This window comes from Sturnus vulgaris, chromosome 11, assembly GCF_052056855.1.
Source record: "Sturnus vulgaris isolate bStuVul1 chromosome 11, bStuVul1.hap1, whole genome shotgun sequence".
In the NCBI taxonomy this organism is placed as follows: domain Eukaryota; kingdom Metazoa; phylum Chordata; class Aves; order Passeriformes; family Sturnidae; genus Sturnus; species Sturnus vulgaris.
In genome coordinates, this window is record NC_142253.1 from 16,663,483 (window position 1) to 16,681,735 (window position 18,253).

An 18,253-nucleotide genomic window follows, 5' to 3' on the forward strand; every position below is an offset into this window, starting at 1 on the left:
GAGTTGAAAACCGAGGGGTTCTGAGCAAACTGCTGGACAACTTGTCTTTGGATGCACCATGGAAATAAAAAACAAACCCCCCCACAAAAGTAACAAAGCAAATTAACTGATGGTGTTCATGCAAGTTTCTCCAAAGACTTGACAGTGCTGCATCTGTGAGTCATGCCCTCCTGTGCTCTGTGTGTCCACCTCATGACCAGCTTGCCCAGATGTCCGTTGCATCCCTGTGAGGCTGTCAGTTTTCCTGTGGATTTGGGGAATGGACCTAGGCAAGGGCTTTCCTTGTCGAGAGTAGCAAGTGTTGAGACCTGCGGGCGTGTGTGGGAGGTGGGACCATGATCAGACCCCCCAGAGCCCTGCGGCCGCCCCAGCCCTTCCTGTGGGGTCAGGGTAGAGGGTCTCACCCAAGCGACCCTCGCACGTCATCTCTGAATGGGGCCTGTGCTGAGACAAGGTGTGAAGATGTGGCTGGGGGCAGTCAGCACTGTGGTCTGGATGTTGGTGCTGGTGACTGCACACCTCTGCTCCTTGCCTCTCCAGGAGAGCGCCCAGGGCTTCCAGAACAGGCCCTGGCGCATCCCTGTGCTGCCACCTAATGTTCTCCAGTGGTCTCCCAGCAGAGCCTGAGCCCTGTGGCTGTAGGAGCTGAGAATGACTGGCATTCTGCTTCCCCAGGGTGCAGAATGTGCTCCAGTCTGGCTGTTAACCCAGCACCAGGGTGAAGTGTGAGAGCTGTTCCACCTCCTGTGTGGCCATGGCTTGTGCACCCCTCCTGTGGTGTGGCTGCCCTGTGCATGACCTGCTGCTGGCAAACATCTGCAGCCCTGGGCACCTGCAGCACAGGGGCCCTGCACCAGCAAGTGCCCAAGTGCAGCCCCAGCTCTGCCCCATCCACCAGCGCTGGGCCCCACCTTAGAGAGGGGATGGGCCCTGGCAGAGCCTCAGCTGAGGTGGTCACAGAGATGGCCGTGATGCCCTGACCACAGGGCTCCCATGGGAGCTGGCAGTGGCTGGGGCTGCTCCCCCACGGTGCCATGGGAAGGATTTCCTCTGCCCCACAGGGCAGGTGTGGGCTATCCCCAGTGTGGAGGAGCCCTCTGAGCTCTTAAACGCCCCTCCTGTGGGGCCTGCTCTTCTCCCCCGTCTGCTCTCCCCAGAGGTTTCTCCCCTCCAGCATGTGATTCTGCTGCAGAGGGTCCTCTCTTATTTTCCCGAGCCTGGAAGGGGCTTTCCCTTCATGGGTTAAATTTTTCTTTTGCTACTGAATTGCTGTTTCGGAATGACCTGATGGGAAGCAGCTGCTGGTTCTCAGAGGGGCTGCGGGTGACACTGAGGACAGCAATGCAGGACTCTCTGCAGAGGGGTTTGGACAGTAAGGAAGATTTCTGAGCACAGCCCAAGGCCAGGGCAGATCTGTGGGGGCCATGAGAATGGTCAGCTGCCCTCTACACTGGCACCCAGCCCTCAACCCTTACCTTCGGTGGGAGGTTTGCTGTCCTAGGGACAGCTGGGTGAAGGCTGGGTACCACTGTGGGACAGTGCCATGGGCACGGGGCAGCTGCTGCTGCTCTGTGCCCTGGGCTTGGTGGGCTTGTTGCCCCCACTGCTGATGTGGCCCTTGGGGCTTCCTGAAGGGCTGCAGGGTGGGGGCAACACAGCCCAACCTGGCCCATATTGGACAGGATCTGCTGCACATTGTCCTGGAGTGTCTGAGAGGGTGGGGAGGTTGGGTGCAGCTACTTGGAGAAAGCGGGTGCAGCTACTTGGAGAAAGCAAATATTTTGGCAAGCAAAGGGTGGGATTTCCATAGGGTCTTCACTAGAAATTATGTGTATTTTGACTTAATGATGTCAGTGAATCATAGAATGGTTTGGGCTGGAAAGGATGTTAAAGATTGTCTCGTTCCAGCCCCCTGCCGTGGGCAGGGACACCTTCCACTAGACCAGGTTGCTCCAAGCCCTGTCCACCCTGGCCTTGGACACTTCCAGGGATGGGGCAGCCACAGCTTCTCTGGGCAACAAATTCAAGAGGCTGAATGTGCAAGGATTGTTGCTGGTTTGGGGGTGACGGACAAGTACAGCAAATACCTTCACAGCTGGTATTTGTCACCACTCTGGAATAAATTTTGTTGATCCAGTCTTGAAAAGACTGGGGGTGGGGGAGGGCTGGGGAGGGGGCAGAGGTTGAACAGGGACCATAGTCCATAGTCCAGCTAGATTACAGTGAAGGATGGCTCCTTGCACCTTGAAGCAAGCACTCCCTGTGAAGGGACGATGGGGCAAGTGAGGGAGAGCAACCTCTGCCCCCTCCTGGACCACCACCACTGCCTCGGCTGCTTCGTGTTACCCAGCTGGGAGCTGGAGTCAGGCAGATCTGTGGGAGCCTGAAGAAATCCATCACTGAGTCTCATTTGGGGTTTTCTGTTGGGTTTCTTTTTATTTCCTTTTCTTTTTTTTTTACTACCGCCTTAGTTTGTGGCCTGTCTTGTTGTGGTTGGAAAGAGGAGTATTGCTAGCCAGGTGGGTCGGTCGGTTGGCCCCACGCATGATCATGTGCTTCCCTCTTCTCTCTGTCGAACGGGATGTGCTCGCCTGATCTCCCAGAACAGAGACTTTGAACAATTTGTTGTTTATATGATGTATTTATTTTTACTTGTGTTTCATGTCATTTTTTTAAAAAATAATAAATTGTAAGTTGGTATAACTGCCTGTTGCTTCTCTTTCTTTTTTTTTTTTTTTTTTCCCAGTAAAATAAATGTGAAAATGAAAAAAGAAAAGTGGTGTTGTTTGAAGTGAGTTGGAGCTGGGCTGGGCGTGAGCATCTCTGCACACCTGGAGCCCAGCCCCAGCCAGCAGTTGTGTCCTGCTGCTTCCAGCAGCACCTGGGCTCCATCCACACCTCAGCAGCCACCCAGGTGAGCATCCTGCCGCCTCCAGAATGGAGGGAGGCATCGCACGGCTGGCCAGGGACAGCTGGCCCTTGTCCTCTGTGCTTATTATTGTTGCTGATGATCATCAGTCAAGGCCAGGGGAAAACAAGGAAAATAAATACTCTGCAGGTAAATAGCTTTGAGTCTCAAAGAGCCGGCGCGGACTGCGTGCCCTGGCCCCGGTGCCCCGTGGGGCACGGAAAGGCCGCGGGGCTGGCGGGGCTTGAGGTAGTAACAGCGAGGCGGTTCTGCACGGGACGGCGAGAGGTGTCCCGGAGCTGGTGCCGACTTGCGAGGAGGGCCCTGGAGAGCCCGGGGAGGGAGCTGTGGGCAGCCCTGGCTCCCTCTGCCCCTCACGGGCGCTGCGGGTGCCTCCGCACCCGGCCGTTCTTGCTGTCCGGGGATGGATGCTGCCACTTGTGCCAGGCTCGCTGCCGCTGGCGCTCCTGCAGCCGCAGGGCTTGGCAGTAGGCGTCCAGGCTGGTGCCCGGTGCCCCCAGGGCCCGCGGGAAGCCCTTGGAGCCGGGGTGCAGGTCAGTCCGGGCCCGGGGGCTCTGATGGGTCTCTCCCGGCTCACCGCCCTTGCTCCGTCTGTGCGGTGGCAGCTCCGTGGCCTCGTGCCCGATGATGCGGAGGCTGTAGCGGGTGAGGGGCCGGGAGAAGGAGCGCTCCACCGCCTGGCACTCGTAGGTGCCCATGTCCTCCCTCGCCAGCTGGCGGATCAGCAGCCCTTGCTCCAGCACCAAGAAACGCCCGTTGTTCCTGACCTGGGGCAAAGACAGAGCTCGTGGGTCAGTCCCTGGGGATAAAGCCACCCCTGCTCCTCGTCCCTGCTCCCTGTCCCCATACCTCGCTCGGGGCTGTCTCCTCGCCGCGCCGCACCAGCCACCGGACCGTGACCTGCGGGGAGCGCGCCAGGCACTCCAGGAAGGTCGAGTTCTTCTCCACCCCAAAAACCACCTTGTCCACCACAGCGGTTCCTGCAGGGGAGAGGGTGAGTACCCTAAGGGGGACTGTGTGACTGGAGGGAGGGAGGGCAGCACGGAGTAGCCAGCCCGCAGTGGGGGCACTGGTTTCCCAGCGGGCTGCCGCCGGAGCTGGCACTCACCCTCTGCCGTGTCCTGGCACTGCCGGAGCGGGTCAGCTTCCAGCACGTCTTGGCAGCGGGCACGCCTGTGGGAGAGCAGAGAGGGCTGTGGCTGTCCCATCCCAGGCTGTGGGATCCCTCTGTGGCAATGCCTCAAGAACGGGACCAGGAAAGGGTGAGTGGCCGGCAGGCAGAGCGACAGCAGGGGTCTGGCTGATGGGTAAAGCTCCAGGACTGCCGCTTGTCCTTCCCTGCTCCAAGACAGCATCGACTTGCAGAGGGATGCAGGGCTGGTGTGGGCATACACTCACTTCTTCTCGGTGAGCAGGTGTGGGGCACAGCTCCTGCTGTCCCAGGTGCAGTACGGATCTCTGGCCAGGCAGCAGTCGGTGCAGGTTCTGCCGTAGAGCTCGCAGCGGTACAGGGAGAGCTGGAGCAGCCCGTGGGTGCTGCTCACAAACAGCTCCTGCTGCTCGGGCAAGCGAGACAGTGGCAGTCAGCACCCACGGCTGGAGACTGGGGCTGGCAGGGAACAGATCCCTGCCCCGTGCTGGGATGGGGACACTGGGGGACAGTAAGAGTTCGAGACAGCCTGCCACTCCCTTAATGCCCTGGCAGCATCCCATTCCCTAAATGTGCACCCCCCCTGGGACCAAGGGACCCGGCAGAGTGGCTGGGACCAGCTGGCCCCTGTCCCTGGACCGTTTTAGGGACAAGCAGAAGGGACACTTACCCGCTTTGGTGATAACTTCATGTCCAGGATGGGAGAAGGTACCTGGAGGGGAAACAAGAGAGTGCTGCAGCCATGTCAGTCCCGCCTGGGTGCCCCAGCCTATCAAGTAGGAGTGTGTCCCCAGGGGTTACAGGATGCCAGGACCCTGGGCCGGGTCCCCGGTCACAGCTCCACCTGCTCCATGCAAGAAGCCTGGGCCCTGGGCTGGCTCTGCTTGGCGTGGGCAGATCTGCCCAGCAGCCCTGCTTTCAAACCTGGGCTCAGCCCTCTCATTTCAGTGTGGGCTCCAAAGTGCAACTCGCATGCTCCCTCACAGACTGGATGGGGAGCTGGAAGATGACTTGGCTCCAGTCCCGCTGGCACCCCTCGGTGCTTTTCTGCTGCCCAGGGCAGTTGGGAGCCCCCAGCAGTGAGATGAGAACCTCCCTGAGAGTGGCCAATGACTCGCTGCAGAGCCTGCAGGGCGGGTGCCACGGCCACGGGAGGCTGTGTGCTCCAACCATCTCACCTCGTGATGCCACCCTGGCTGCCTGTACCTTAGTGACGCTGATCTCCTCCAGGCTGATCACCTCGGGGGGGCTCACCCCGCTGGCCAGGGCCACCTTCAGAACCTTTCCATCATCTGTGAAGGCAGAGGGAGGAGCTATCAGGGTTGGGAGCCCCCCGGGCTGGCCGAGTGCCACGCGAGCTGCCCCGTGGTGTCACCTCCCAGAGCTGAGGTGAGCTCACCTGTGCCGAGGAAGAGCACGTCGTAGTCGCGGCTCTCCGTGTCCAGCCGGTGCACCAGCAGCCGCCGCAGCCGGTACGGGACATTGACCCGGAGCAGCACGGGCTGCCGGCCCTGCGGGTACACGGGCTCCCACATCAGCTGGTGGCTGCGCATGAAACTCATCAGCTCGTCGGGGAAGTCCTTGGTGGACTGCAGGAGGGGGTCGTAGGTCTCACTGGGGCACTGCGTGACACAGGGGCTGCATTAGGGCCAGGCCAGTCTGTCCCACTCCCCCTCCTGCTGCTTCCCATTCCCTTACCGTGCCGGGCCGGGGGTAGGGAACACGCCCCTTGTATTCTACCCAGCGGTAGTCGAAGCCCTCCTTGTGTGCGAAGGGGCCGCTGAAGGCGGCTCTCACGGCAGCCATGGAGTAGATGCAGACGGCAGAGCCACTGAAGACACCACTGCGGGGAAGCACAGGGCTCTCAGTGTCCCAGGTGTAATGTACACCCATCCCCCTGAGCCCACGCTGTCCTCTGTAAGCCCTGGAGTCATGCACAGCATCCTGGGTGTCCCTTTGACACAGCCGGTCCAGCCTGGGCATCACTGACTGTGCCGGTGCCAAAGCTGTGGTTTAACTGTGGTGAACCATCAGCAGGGAAAGCAGGAAAATGCTGGTGGCCCTTCCTCAGCCAACTGGGTGCTGGTCCTGCCTTTCTCCCCACAGAGCTCCCTGGGAAGCAGCCCTGGTGGGGGCTGGACTGTCCCACACAGGGACTGATGAGGGTCCTGCTTACCTGGAGACTGTGAAGAGCCCAAAGACAAGGGGGTTCTGGGGGTCCCGGGTGCGCAGGAGGAAAACATCCTCTGCAAAGAGAGGGGTGGAGGTGAGGCACTCCAGAGCTGGAGCACCAGTCTGGAGGATGCAGGTGGGCATGCCAGGGGCATGCTGGAGGGAGCAGCCGTGGTGGAGCTGCACTGCCCCAGGCTGCAGACAGGGCTGGGCACTCACCCAATTGGTCGAAGTGGGTCTCAGTGCCCTGAGGCCCGGGGATGGAGCACACCAGGCGGGCCTTCAGGAACGTGCTCCAGCGATTGATGAGGCTGCGCTTCCCTCCAACATCGTTCTGCCAGGCACCAAGAGCCAGGATCAATCCAGCCTCTGAGTCTCCTCCACTGCTGTGCCCTCCTCATTCCCACAAAAGGACACCCCCAGCCCTGAGCCTTCTGCCCCGTGGTAGGTGTGCACTGACACCCTCACGTTCCTCTGCTTGGGATGCTCCTTGGTGCACAGCAGGTAAAAGCCCACCTGGTGGGACAACTGGCCACAGGGTGCTGGCCTTGGCAACTGACCTTGCAGACCCTGGCCACTCTGGCATGAATGTGCCTCCGCTCCCACTGCCCGGCTTCCATGGCCGTCTCACGGAAGAAGATGTAGACTTTATCATCGTGAGGGTTGTAGGTATCAGGGATGGCGTAGGCGCCGACAAACGTGGGCTCTGCAGTGGGAAGGAGCAGCACAACGTGGCCCTGTGTCCTGATCCCACCCTGTGGTACAGCCCTGAAAGCCTTTGGGAACAGTGTGAGGTGCTGAGGGGACACAGGGCCCATGGCGACCTGGCTACCCAGGAGGCAGAACACCATTCCCAATGTTCAGGCTGTGAAACATGCTGAAGCATGGGTCCCAGCAGGGGTTGCATCAGTGCTTCCCCCAGCAAGGAGAGGAGGTCCAGACCAGACCTCTGGCCCCAGTGCTGGCCCCCAGCCTCTTCCCAGCTGGAAGGAGATGTCACCATTCCCCACAGGTGCCCCTGCTCCTACCGTGTAGCCAGTGGTCCTGGTTCTGCTCCGTGCGGATGTAGCTCTGCTCGGCCCCATGGACCCAGGTCCGGAAGAAGGCAGCACTGCTGCCCATGAAGTCACTGGAGGTGCCTGAATACAGCTCCCCACCTGCAGGGTCAGGGAGTGTGGGTGGGAAGCAGAATCTCCCAGCACAGATTATTGCCAGCACTCCCCCTTCCAGCATCTCCGCTGCTCCTCAGTCGCTCTTACCGAGGAGGAGTCCCGTGAAGGGCTCGTGGGGGCTGTAGGGGCACCGTCCTCGCCCCGACTCCAAGGAGTGGGTCACCAACTGCATGCGGGGAGCTCTGGAACCCTGCCAGAGACAAGGGGGAGATGTCAGCCCAGGGGGAGTCTGGGAACAAGCTGGAACCTGGGGGAAAGAATATGAAGGAGGTCGGTGTGTCTGTGATGAGTGGGCTCTTAGAGGGGCATGCCAGAACCTGATCCCATCCCCATTGGGACACCCTGACACTCCCAAGCCAGAGTTGCTCTCTCCGTGTGAATTCCAGGGACTGAACCAGGCTGGCCACCCTCCTGAGGCTCTGGGGCTCTCTCTCCCCTTCTCCCAGGGAGAGAGGTCTCTTGGAACCTTCTGTCATAGGGATATGTCTGTCCAGGCTGTCCCTCACCTTCCCCCTGGCTCCCAGCTGGATGAAGGCACAGACGGGCTGGTAGGAGCCGGTGCCACAGGCATACACGTGGCTCTGGTTGAAGGGCTGGAGGAGGCGGATGAAGTTGGCACACTCGGTCTGCGCAGGGGAGATGTTTGTCAGTCCCGAGCTGTGGTGATTGCTGGGGGTGTGGAGCCTGGCCAGACCCTGCCCTGGCAGCTGCTCAGCCGGGCTTGGCTCTGGCTGGCTCCACAGCGCCATTCCAGGCAGACCCCCAGGCTCCCTTTCGAGGTGATGGGGTTGTTTAATATCCGTGGTGAGCTGCCAAAGGCGATGGGTGGGGGCTGCCAGCCCTACTTACCTCCACATTCCTCCCTGCCAGCTGGCAGTGCTTGACCTGCTCCTTGGGGGCTGGCCAGAAAATCTGAAACACAGAGACCCCATGGATGCTGCCCCTGCTTTCCTTGGCCTCCTGTGGCACCAGCGGGAACAGGCTCAGCCCACGGTGCTGCCAGGCTCAGGTGCACAGCGAGGATATGGGGTTGCTCTGGCACAGGTCTGACACCCCCTGAGTCTCAGTGGGCAGCCTGCCAAATCAGCTCAGAGTGAACCTGGCGTGGGGACAGAGCCTGGGCGTGCCGTGGCCCACCCAGGCAGTGGGCAGGCTCTCCTGGATCCCAGCCTGTGGGAACACCAGGCTGCAAAGCCTTAATGGGATTTTCTTTTGTTGGGCTCTGGCTGTACACCCGGCCAGCAGGATGTCTTGGGATGACATTAGTGGACTCTGTGCTGGAGCTGTTGAGGCAGCAGCAGGGACTAGGTGTGACAGCAGGGCCCTGGGCACTGCCTGCAGTCCACCCAGGTCACATCTCCTGGCCAAGCCACCCTGTCCCTCTGGCGCCAGCCCTTCCCTGCAGGGCTCAGCTCCACCAGGGATGGGCTGACCCCACTGATTGAGACATCCTGGTGTAAATGTGTCCCTGGTGAGGCTGGAACAGCCCAGTTCAGAGCATATCCACCTCCACACCCTGGCGCTGGGACAAGGAGTGGCTCCCAGGGAGGAAGAGGCCAGCCTGGCCAGGGCCACCATCCTCTCAGCACTGACCTTCTCAGGCTCTCTGTTGGGATGGTCCAGGTGGAGAAGGAAGATATGATTTTTTGCTCCCACCATCAGCCAGGCCCTGTCTTCATCCACCAAGAGGGCTTGGAAATCCATCCCATCCCCTGAGGCCAGCAGCAGACGAGAGCTGTTGGATTTCAGCAGGTCTGAGGAGCACAAACAAGGTTGGAGAAAGAGAAACCCATCCATGAATGACACAGCTAGCAGCCAGAGGCCCCGTGCCTCCCTCTTGGGACAGCTCTGGTTACCTATCCTTGCTCCAAGGGTACATGACATACCTGCCACTGCCTTGGCAAAACCCACCACCCTCAGTGTCCCTGAGCTCGTCATGGACCCTCCTCCACTTGCCTAGCTGAGGGAAAGAGTCACTCCTACAGAGAGCAGAACTGTGCTGATCTTGCCCTGGCTGGGCTGGTTTGCAGGCACAGGACAGGACAGGGGCTCAGCCTCAGTAGCTCAGAGTGCTCAGCTTCTGTCCTGCCCTCCAGGGGAACTCCTGGAGCCCCAAAGCCTCTGCACCCTGAAACTGTGGGCAGAGCATAGAGCAGAGAGGTGACTCGCTTGCTGTGACTCCTGGCACGTTTTCCCTGGGCTCCAAGGAAAGGCTGTATGGAAACAGAGCCAACACAACCTCTGCACCCACCCCTAAGCCTCTGAGTCTGTGAAGTGGCTGCTGGGCTCTACCCCACGCACAGAGCCAGGTAAGTGGATGGATGCACTGGGACTGAGCCTTGCAAGGGAATTCCCTATCTGTGCCCCCAGTGCCACCCCAACCCAGCACACCACATTTCCCACCCTGTGTCCTGAGGCATAGCCTGAACCCAGCCTTAGGATGGCTCAGGGAAAGGTCCAAGGTCCAAGGGTGCCATAGACCCAGTGCACTCCTTTGGGAGTGGAGGCAGGACAGAGGGAAAGGCTCTGCCGTTCCGGCTGCAGCTCCTCCCATGCAGCAGCCGGGGTGGCTCGCCTGGCCCTTCTGGCACAGTTGTGGCCATGTGGGTGTGTGAGGAGGACAATAAGCTGTTGTGTCTTGGTTAAAACTCCGGAAACATCATCCTCGGGGCCAGTGCTGGTCCGTGATGTGCAGTGCCAGGTTTGGGGCTGTCTGTGGGGCGAGCATCCCCCAGTGCCGCCGGAGCGGCGGCTACACGATACAGGACCACAGCAGCTGCCATCCCCCAGCCCCTGCTCCCAGGGATCAAAGGTGGGGCAAACCAGCATTGAGGCAGTCCCTGGAGCTTCCAGAAGTCATAACATATCTCTTCCCTCTCCAAAAGTGACAGGACGTGGTTGGGGATGGAGGGCCGGCTGCTCTGGCGAGGCTGCTCCTGGCTTTGGTGTTGTGCAGGGTAATGGGCAAAAGTGGGGCCATGGGAGGGGGAGATGGAGATGGTCTGCACTGGATGGGGGCTGAATGGATGTGAAATGTGTCTGGAAACCCAGGGAAACCTGTGAGACTCAGGCTGAAATCCCAAAATCCCAAGGAATGAAGCAGAGGGAAGGGAGGTGGTCAGGTGGGTGCAGTGCGGACAGGAGCGTGGGTGGGTGGACGTGCGGCCCCGGGTGCAGGTGGGGTGGACGTGGGCACAGGCACGGCTCCATCCAAAGGGAGCCGGCTGACCCGGGAGGTTGTGTCACTTCCTTCCACTCCTTTTGCAGGGCAGAGGGGAAGCAGAAGAGAGCAGAGCCTGCGGGCTGGAGACGCCACTGACGTCCGCTGGTCCCTGCTGGGACAGGCAGCTCACAGCCCCCTGCCCGGATCCAGCAGCCAGGCTGGCTCCCAGCCAGCCCTTCCGTCTGCCCTGTCCCTGTTCCGGCGGGGACACAAATGCTCCTCTGCCAGGAGCAGCTCCAAGCCACATCAGACAGCTTCTGGCTCTCCTCCTGCTGCCACAAAAACTGCACAGCCCCACTGCACTCCCTGCCTTCCCTCGGGTGCCGAGGGCTCTCCTCTGGGTACAGAGACACAGAGCAGAAGGCTTCCAAGCCATTTCCCACAAGCTGAATGGGATTAACAGCTGAATTCATGTCCCTTCCTGCGGGATCTCCAACAGGGTGCGGCGCATCATTCACCCTCCTGTGTCTGCCAACACTCCCAGGACCTGCCTGATCCCAGGGAAAATATCAGGCAAGGCTCTGGGAGGGGGCTTGGGATGGCAGGGCAGAGGCTCATCCAGTACACGAGTGTAATTAAGAGGAATTGTCACCCTTGTCCAAGGACAAGGTCAGGCAGGGTGATGGAAGAGCCCTCTCTGCTGCCTCTGGTAGAACGTGGGACTCAAAGCCCTGCACTTGCACCCTGTGGCAAGTTAATGAGCAGGAGGGTCTGAGCCTGACCCCTCACAGGGACATCGAGTGCTGGGATCCAGACCCAGGAAGCTGCTGCACAAAACCCAGCTTTAGATTAGATCCAAAACTGACACTGGAGACAGGGAGCCGGGGGGGCTCTGCAGCTGCCGTGCCATGGCCAAACCGATGGGTGAGCCCGGAGAAACATCCTCTCCTTTGTGTTCACTATCTCCCAAGGCCGCGTTGTTTGTCTTTATTGCCTGACCACTGAAGGCGCCTTGTCCCATCCATCATCTCTGCCTGCCCCCCAGCCACACCATGCTCTGTGTGGGACGACCCCGAGCTTCCTGGGGTCACAGCCCGGCTGTGCCGGAGGGCTGCCCTCTCCCCTTCCCCTCAGCAGGCACAGCAGCCCTCGGAGGAGATCCCTGAGCCCAGGGGAAGCTCGGTGCTAAATCGGGCTCTGGCCCATAAGGGATGTGCCAGGGCAGCCCTGGCTGTGGTACCAGAGCCCCGTGACCTCCCCGTGCTCTGGGGCACTTGCTGTGGGCTGGTGGCCTTGGGTCCTGCCTGGCTGCAGATCAAAGGCTGCCCCAGGACCCCAGGCCAGTTCCTGGGATATTCCCGCAGGAGGAGCTGCCAGGGCTGCTGTGGTTTCAGCCTCGGGAAGAGGCTGAGCTCAGGCAGTGCTGGGGCTGACCCAGGCTGACCCAGCCGTGCCCAGGCTGCTCTGTGTGCTATTATAAACCTGCTCCTCACCTCTCGGCAGGGTGGGAGCCGCTGCTGTTGTTCCTGGCCCCGTGCCCTGTGCCCCATCCTTCCTGTGCTCTCCCGGCCCTCGCTGCTGTCATTTCCTTCTCTCGACCCTGCTTACGTCTTCTCCCCCTCCCCTCCGAGGGCTCTGCTGCCACCCCCATGCTGGGATCTGAGGGCAAGGCTGATCCCGTGGATGGACTCTCAAAGGCCTCCTTTTATTTATTTTTTTTCCTAGGGGTTTTTAAACCTAGACTTCTCAAGGCATTGTGTCCTTGAACCTGCCCCGTGCTGTCCATGAGTCACATCCCTTCGCCATTGTTTGCTCTGTCCTTGAGCCCTCCAGATGCTGGGAGCTTCCTCCTCTGCCTCTGCCCAAGGCTTGGGGGCTTTTGGCATGCCTGGTCCCGGGACACTGTGGGGCTTTGAATCCAGTCCCCTTTCTCCCTGTCTGCCTCCTCTGGCTCCAAGGAAAGGCAGAGCTGAGCTGTTTCTGAGCTGGGCTATCAGCAGGACCATCACCTCACACAGATCTCCTGCATCCCTGGGAGGTCCAGCCCTCTCCAGCCACAAAGGGGGGCATCTTTCACTGTGCTGGTTGTGCCTGCTTGGGGAGCAGCTTCTCAGGGTGATGGAGTGGGCCAAGAGCATGGCCCTGGCGCCTGGAGTGCCTGGAGTGCCATGGGAAAGCTGCTCCCCCTCTCTCTGGTCCAGCCCTGCCAATGGTCACATCCAGGACAGCACGGGGGATGTGCTGAGCTGCCATCCTCCAAAGAAACTTTTTTTTTTTTTGACATAGAAGAAGCTGAAAGCAGCTCAATTGGCCACATCCATGCTGCAGGTTCATGGCAGGCTGAGAAGCTGCCAGGCTGGCAGGGTTCTGTTCTAGCTGCTCAGGCCATTCCCCTCTAGACTTTCTCTAGGTTCTCCCTTTCCACATTTCTCTGGGCTGTGTTTTGTGTTACCTGTCAGTCTGCCCTTGCTGCATCTTCAGGTCACCAAAGCAGTCCCCCCTCTGCATCAGGCTTGAGAGGAGCAAACTGTGCCTCCCCTGAAGAACTCATCATCTCAACAGAGACAGATGCAGGGAGGAAGGGAGAAGTGCAGCAGGGGATGATCTGCACAGGCAATCAGTCTCTCCTAGCAGAAGAGGAGGGTCAAAAGCAGAAGGGCTGAGCTGGGGTAGGACTGTGCTGATGGGAGGCAGAGGAAGAGGCTGATGAGATTGTCGTGGGGCTCAGTGTCCCTTTGAGCTGAAGGCAGGGGACATTCCCAGGGGTACCCAGTTCAGCCCCAGCCCAGGACACACCAAGAGAGGTCCACAGTCAGTCTGAGCAGAAGGACACATCCCCCCTGGTCCCACTGTTCTGCTGGATCAGGGCAGGGAATTCTCTGTCCAGCCCCCTTTTCCAATGGCTGCAACACTGGTGTAGCATCCTCAGGGCTGTGCTTGGAGCTGCACCCCTGAAACATCCTGAGGGCCCAGAGTGTGGGGAGGTTAGAGCCACAACCACAGGGCTGCCTGTCTCCCCAAGTCCTGACCACCCTTTTTCTCCCTGCAGGATGCTCTCCCAGCCCTCCCAGGCAGGTGCAGACCCCGAGGAACCCCTTACCTTTGTAGGTGAGGCGAAGGCGTGGGGCGTGCTGCTTCCATGCCCTGCTGCTGCCCAGCTGCTGCAGGAGGAGGCAGAGCAGGAGTGTGGCCAGGGGCAGGCAGTGGCCAGGGGCAGCCCACATGCTGGCACAGGGCAGTGGCAGGGTCTGCTCACCCTCACAGCACCATGGTCCAGCGCCGAGATGGCACCTCCAGCTCCAGCTGCAAGCAGAGAGGGGGAGGCTGAACCTGTGCTCATGGAGCCAGTGTGGGCACTGGGAGGGCAGCTGTGGCTGGGACACCCTCTTGTCTCCCACCCCCTGGCAGCTCCAGCACATTCCATGTCCAGGGAGTTCCCAGGCCAGCTATTCCAGTGTGCCATGGGGAGGTGTGGGGGGGAATTCCATCATGTGGTGCCTGGGAGCACTGGGATTTGGGCATCCTGGAGGTGGCTGACATGAGGGGAGCAGTACACCCTCCAATGGGCTCTCACAGCTTGGGCATCCTCTGCTCAGTGTCTGCTCAGACCCCAAAGCCTGTCAGAGCCCGTGAAGGATCCCTAATATTCATCTGTTCTCAGTTTGGGCTTAAATCTCATCCCTTTCTCTGAAAGGGGAATTCATGCTGTGGAGTACCATCCATAAATGCTATTTCTGTCATCCTCTAATATCATCTGTGGCTCTGTGTGTGCATGACACGTCTCTGGATAGGATCTGTACAAATTCCTGGTCACCACAGAGACCTCTGAGGCCACCAGCACCCACTGGCTCCAGGGTCCTGTGGACTGGAAGGTCTCTTTAACACATACCCCCTCCTTTGGAGGTGTATGGGGATTCACAGCCTCGCACAGCAGCTCCCACTGACCCTGCCAGGAGCAGGGCTGGCCTGCCAGCTCTAACCAGTTAATCCAGGCTACTTAGATGCTTTTTCTCCATTTAATACAAAACCTGATCCCCACATGGCAGCTCTGACTAACTCCCCATCTTTCTGCATATTAACTTCTTCCAGTCCCATGACTGAAAGATTTCAAATGAGCTGTTTGGCTCATCCCTGGCCAGAGGCTCTTGGCACAAGGAACAGGGGATTCCTGCCATCCCAGCAATGGGCTGTGGGAGGGATTGTGGAGCCAAGTCTTTCCAGCTAGAAGCTCAGTTCTGGTTAGGGAGGAGGTTTTGGGCTGGTGGAGTTGGGCTGTCTGTCCCTGGCAGCAGCAAACTGTGGTTGGGCTGGGGTGCAGCCCCTCAGCCTGGGGTGCAGCTCCTTTCTTGCCCCTTCCCTGCCTTCACTACTGCCTGGATCTCCCTCTGGTCAGAGTGTGACTGGTCACAACCTGCTGCTGCTCCAGGTCCTTCCCCTGTACCAGGAGACCTGGGACATGGATGTGACCTCAGGGTGGTGGCTCTGCTGTGCTCAGTCTCTCTTTAGTTAGGAATTGCTCTCTCCACCTACCCAGCCCTTCCTGGGCACTTTTCCACATGTCAACCATTGCCTGGGGAAGGGAAAAAAAATGATGGGTTCAGCCAGGTTCAAACTGCTCCTGGATTGTGGAGAGGTGGGGTTCTCTGTTAGGAGCCCATCAGCCACATGGGGATTCACAGGCACTGCTGCCCTTGCTCCCACAAACACCTCCCAGCAGGCAGCAATGACAAGAGGCATCTCAGCTCTTCCTTTGCTCAGCACCTGCAGTGCTCTCCCAGAGGCATCCTGTGGACTCACAGCCATGCCCTGAGTGACCACTGCTGTCCCAAGGGTCATCACAAGGACGGGACTGGGATAGATTTGACAGGGATTTTTTTTTCTCCTTTGCCAAAGTGTGTTGTGTTGCTGCAGGACTTGGGAAAATGCTGTCCTCTAATTGAAGGTTTCTATAAATGGAACTGGGTTTGTGCTAAGCTTAACTTGGGCTAAGGCAGACTTGGAGGAATCTTTCACGACCCAGGGGATGCCAGGGCAGGCTGGGATTCTGCAGATGGCAGGCAGGGCACAGCTCCTGCCTCAGGACACCTTCATACATGGTGAACTTTATGGACAGGCATGTGCTCCTGTGTGCAGCTCAGTTATACCATTCCTGTCCCGGGAATGCCAACAGCAGGGCTGATGGCAGCAGGAGCCAGAGCCATCCCAGGAGGGTCCCAGAGCCCCGGCAGAGCTGGGCACAGGCATAGGAAAGCGAGGGGTTTGCAGCAGATAAGGAAAGAAAAAAACTGCCAGAGGATAACCCCCAGTAAGAAACACTTCCCATGTGTGTTATCCTTTCATGAATATTTAGGGGCTCCCTCCCCAGTGGTGAGGCACATCCATGTCCTGATATCCAGCTAAAATCCTGGCACAGCTCCCTGAGCGGCCTGTGCCCACAGCCCCTGGCACAAGGACATCCCTCACTGTGCCAAACAGGGAAACATCTGCAGGAGGTGAGGGGCTCGGCAGAGTTTACACGGAGAGGGGGAGCTCGGTGCCTGGTGGATGGAAACAAGCTGGCAGTGGTGAATCCAGGGTTAAATTAAACACTCCCAACAGCTTTAAATAATCAACTGTCCAGAGCTGCAACTCTTTCCATCTCAGTTTGGAGAGGGAAGTGCTGATGAGGGTGGGCTGCCGAGAGAAGGGGAGATGAGGGTTAACATTTCATACTGCAGGCACCACAGGACTGCAGGGGAGAACTCGGGGGCTGGCAGCCTTGTTTTGGGTGGCTGGCAATCACCAGGAGTGCCAGGCAGAGGTGGCACAAGTGGTGACACCACGGTGCTGGGCTGAGCTGGCCAGCAGTTCACCAGGTGCCCTGGTCCCAGCAGCTTCCCTGTGCCCTCCCTCCCTGCCCTCCTCCCTCCTTCCCATTCTACTGGAGATCTGCAAAAGTGACAGAATCATAGAATGGTTTGGGTTGGAAGGGACCTCAAAGATCATCTTGTTCCAGATGATCACAGGCAAGGATGCCACACACTGGGTCAGGTTGCTCAGAGCCCATCCAATCTGTGAACACTTGCAGGAGTGGGGCATTCACCTCTTCTCTGGGCAGCCTGTGCCTGTACCCTCACAGTAAAGAATTGTTCTAAACATCTAATCTAAATCTCTGCTTTTTTAGTTGAAAACCATTTCCTCCTTGTCCTATCACTATCTGGCTGTGTAGAAACTCACCCTCCCTCATTTTCATAAGCTCTCTTTAATTACTGTAAGGCTGCATTGAGTTCTCCACAGAACAGAAGTCCAGCAGGTCTGAGGTTCCAGGCTGTCACACAAAATCCCCTGGAAAGCCTTGCCAGGGAGTGAGCAGTCCAGAGAAAAGACAAATCCCTTCTGTTTGAGAAGTGGGTGCAGGAGGGAATCATTTATCCATGAAAGCACCAGTTTCCTCCTGACAACTCCTTTGTGTTGCAATGCCGTGAATAGTTTAAACCAGCCCAAATTTCAGAGGGGGAAGGGCTCTGGCAGTGGGTTTATCAGGCTGTAGATTGTCTCCGAGAGGGAAGAGCGTGCTGAACTCGGCTCCGCAGCGATCCCGCAGCACGAACAGCAGCGGCAGTGCTGCCATGTGCTCCGCTAATTCCACAGCCCCGATTGTATCCCAGATAATCCCCAGGCGCATTGACAGCCTGCTGCCTTCTCCAGTTACACGGCAGGGCTGGCAGGGCAGGGCAGGAGGGGAAATGCTGGTCCCCAACAGCTGGGGGAACTCAGGGGAGAGGCGGGGGGAGGAGAGGCGCTGCACCCCTTGTCAGCATCCATCCATAGGGATCATCCCGACCAGGGGACAGAGCTCACAGTGACAGGAGAGTCTCAGCGAGCCAAGACCCCCTCCATGGGGCTGGTGCTTCCCAAGGTTCCCAAGCACCCAAGCCCTGCCTCCCAGACCTGCCCCACGCTCCTGAGTCTGTCCTGCGTCTCCCAGCATAAACCCTGGTGTCATAAACCCTCTGTGCCACTTTTGGGAGCTGGGACAAAGGAGTCACACCCTGGCAAGGAAACCGAGGGGCAAAGCCAGGGCAGGAGGTGCAGTGGGCTCAGCCCCGTGCCCATCCTGCACACACAGCCGGGTGCTGCTCTGTGCCCTGGGAATGCGGAGCCACGTGTGAGGGGAGCAGGATGCCCTGTGCCTTGGCCAGCACCCTGCCCGCAGCTGTCCCTCTTCCTAAATCACCGCCTGCCCCCTCCCTGCGGAGCAGGAGCAGAGCCCTCCCTGCTCAGCCCAGGGCTGAGGCTGTCCCTCTCCATCCCGGGATGATGGATACCCTGGCAGCTGCAGGGAGAGGCAGCTGTCGACTTTCTCCAGTGGAAGGACAAAGGCAAAAGGGTGAGCCCTCCCTGCCTTCCCCCTGAGCTGCCAGGCTGGGGCAGAGCCAATCCCTGAGGGAGCCTGTGGTGCTGAGTGATTTGTGGGAGGAGGACGTGCCGGTCCTGCTCCGTGACATCAAAGCTGGGACCGCAAAACCGAGTGCCAGAGCTTGGGTGGCATTGGGGCACCACGGCGTGAAGCGTTGGGGTCCCAGCGAAACCTTCGGTAACAAGGTCACACGTGCCCACACAGATCCACAGAGACCGAGGGGAGCAGATTTTTGGAGGGGTTGGATGAAGGGAATGTTGGGCTGAGG

General features: G+C 59.2%; 2 protein-coding genes across 2 annotated transcripts in view; one reads left to right on the top strand and one right to left on the bottom strand.

Moving 5' to 3' along the window:
• RAD54L2 (RAD54 like 2) overlaps positions 1 to 2,703 on the top strand; it is a 68,042-nt gene extending 65,339 nt beyond the window's left edge. The window contains exon 22 of the mRNA XM_014869705.2: positions 1 to 2,703. Within this exon, the coding sequence (XP_014725191.1) occupies positions 1 to 68 (68 nt within the window). The 3' untranslated portion in view covers positions 69 to 2,703.
• The window catches only part of LOC106849154 (semaphorin-3D-like), a 26,286-nt gene continuing 10,184 nt past the window's right edge, over positions 2,152 to 18,253 (bottom strand). The window contains exons 2-18 of the mRNA XM_088171622.1: positions 13,687 to 13,889; positions 9,017 to 9,177; positions 8,273 to 8,335; positions 7,930 to 8,049; positions 7,511 to 7,613; positions 7,280 to 7,408; positions 6,812 to 6,957; positions 6,471 to 6,585; positions 6,256 to 6,325; positions 5,778 to 5,922; positions 5,479 to 5,701; positions 5,286 to 5,371; positions 4,750 to 4,791; positions 4,328 to 4,485; positions 4,038 to 4,102; positions 3,779 to 3,909; positions 2,152 to 3,696 (exon numbers count right to left, since the gene is read on the bottom strand). Coding sequence (XP_088027748.1) covers positions 3,283 to 3,696; positions 3,779 to 3,909; positions 4,038 to 4,102; positions 4,328 to 4,485; positions 4,750 to 4,791; positions 5,286 to 5,371; positions 5,479 to 5,701; positions 5,778 to 5,922; positions 6,256 to 6,325; positions 6,471 to 6,585; positions 6,812 to 6,957; positions 7,280 to 7,408; positions 7,511 to 7,613; positions 7,930 to 8,049; positions 8,273 to 8,335; positions 9,017 to 9,177; positions 13,687 to 13,889 — 2,374 coding nt within the window. The 3' untranslated portion in view covers positions 2,152 to 3,282. The remainder of the gene's footprint in view (positions 3,697 to 3,778; positions 3,910 to 4,037; positions 4,103 to 4,327; positions 4,486 to 4,749; positions 4,792 to 5,285; positions 5,372 to 5,478; positions 5,702 to 5,777; positions 5,923 to 6,255; positions 6,326 to 6,470; positions 6,586 to 6,811; positions 6,958 to 7,279; positions 7,409 to 7,510; positions 7,614 to 7,929; positions 8,050 to 8,272; positions 8,336 to 9,016; positions 9,178 to 13,686; positions 13,890 to 18,253) is intronic.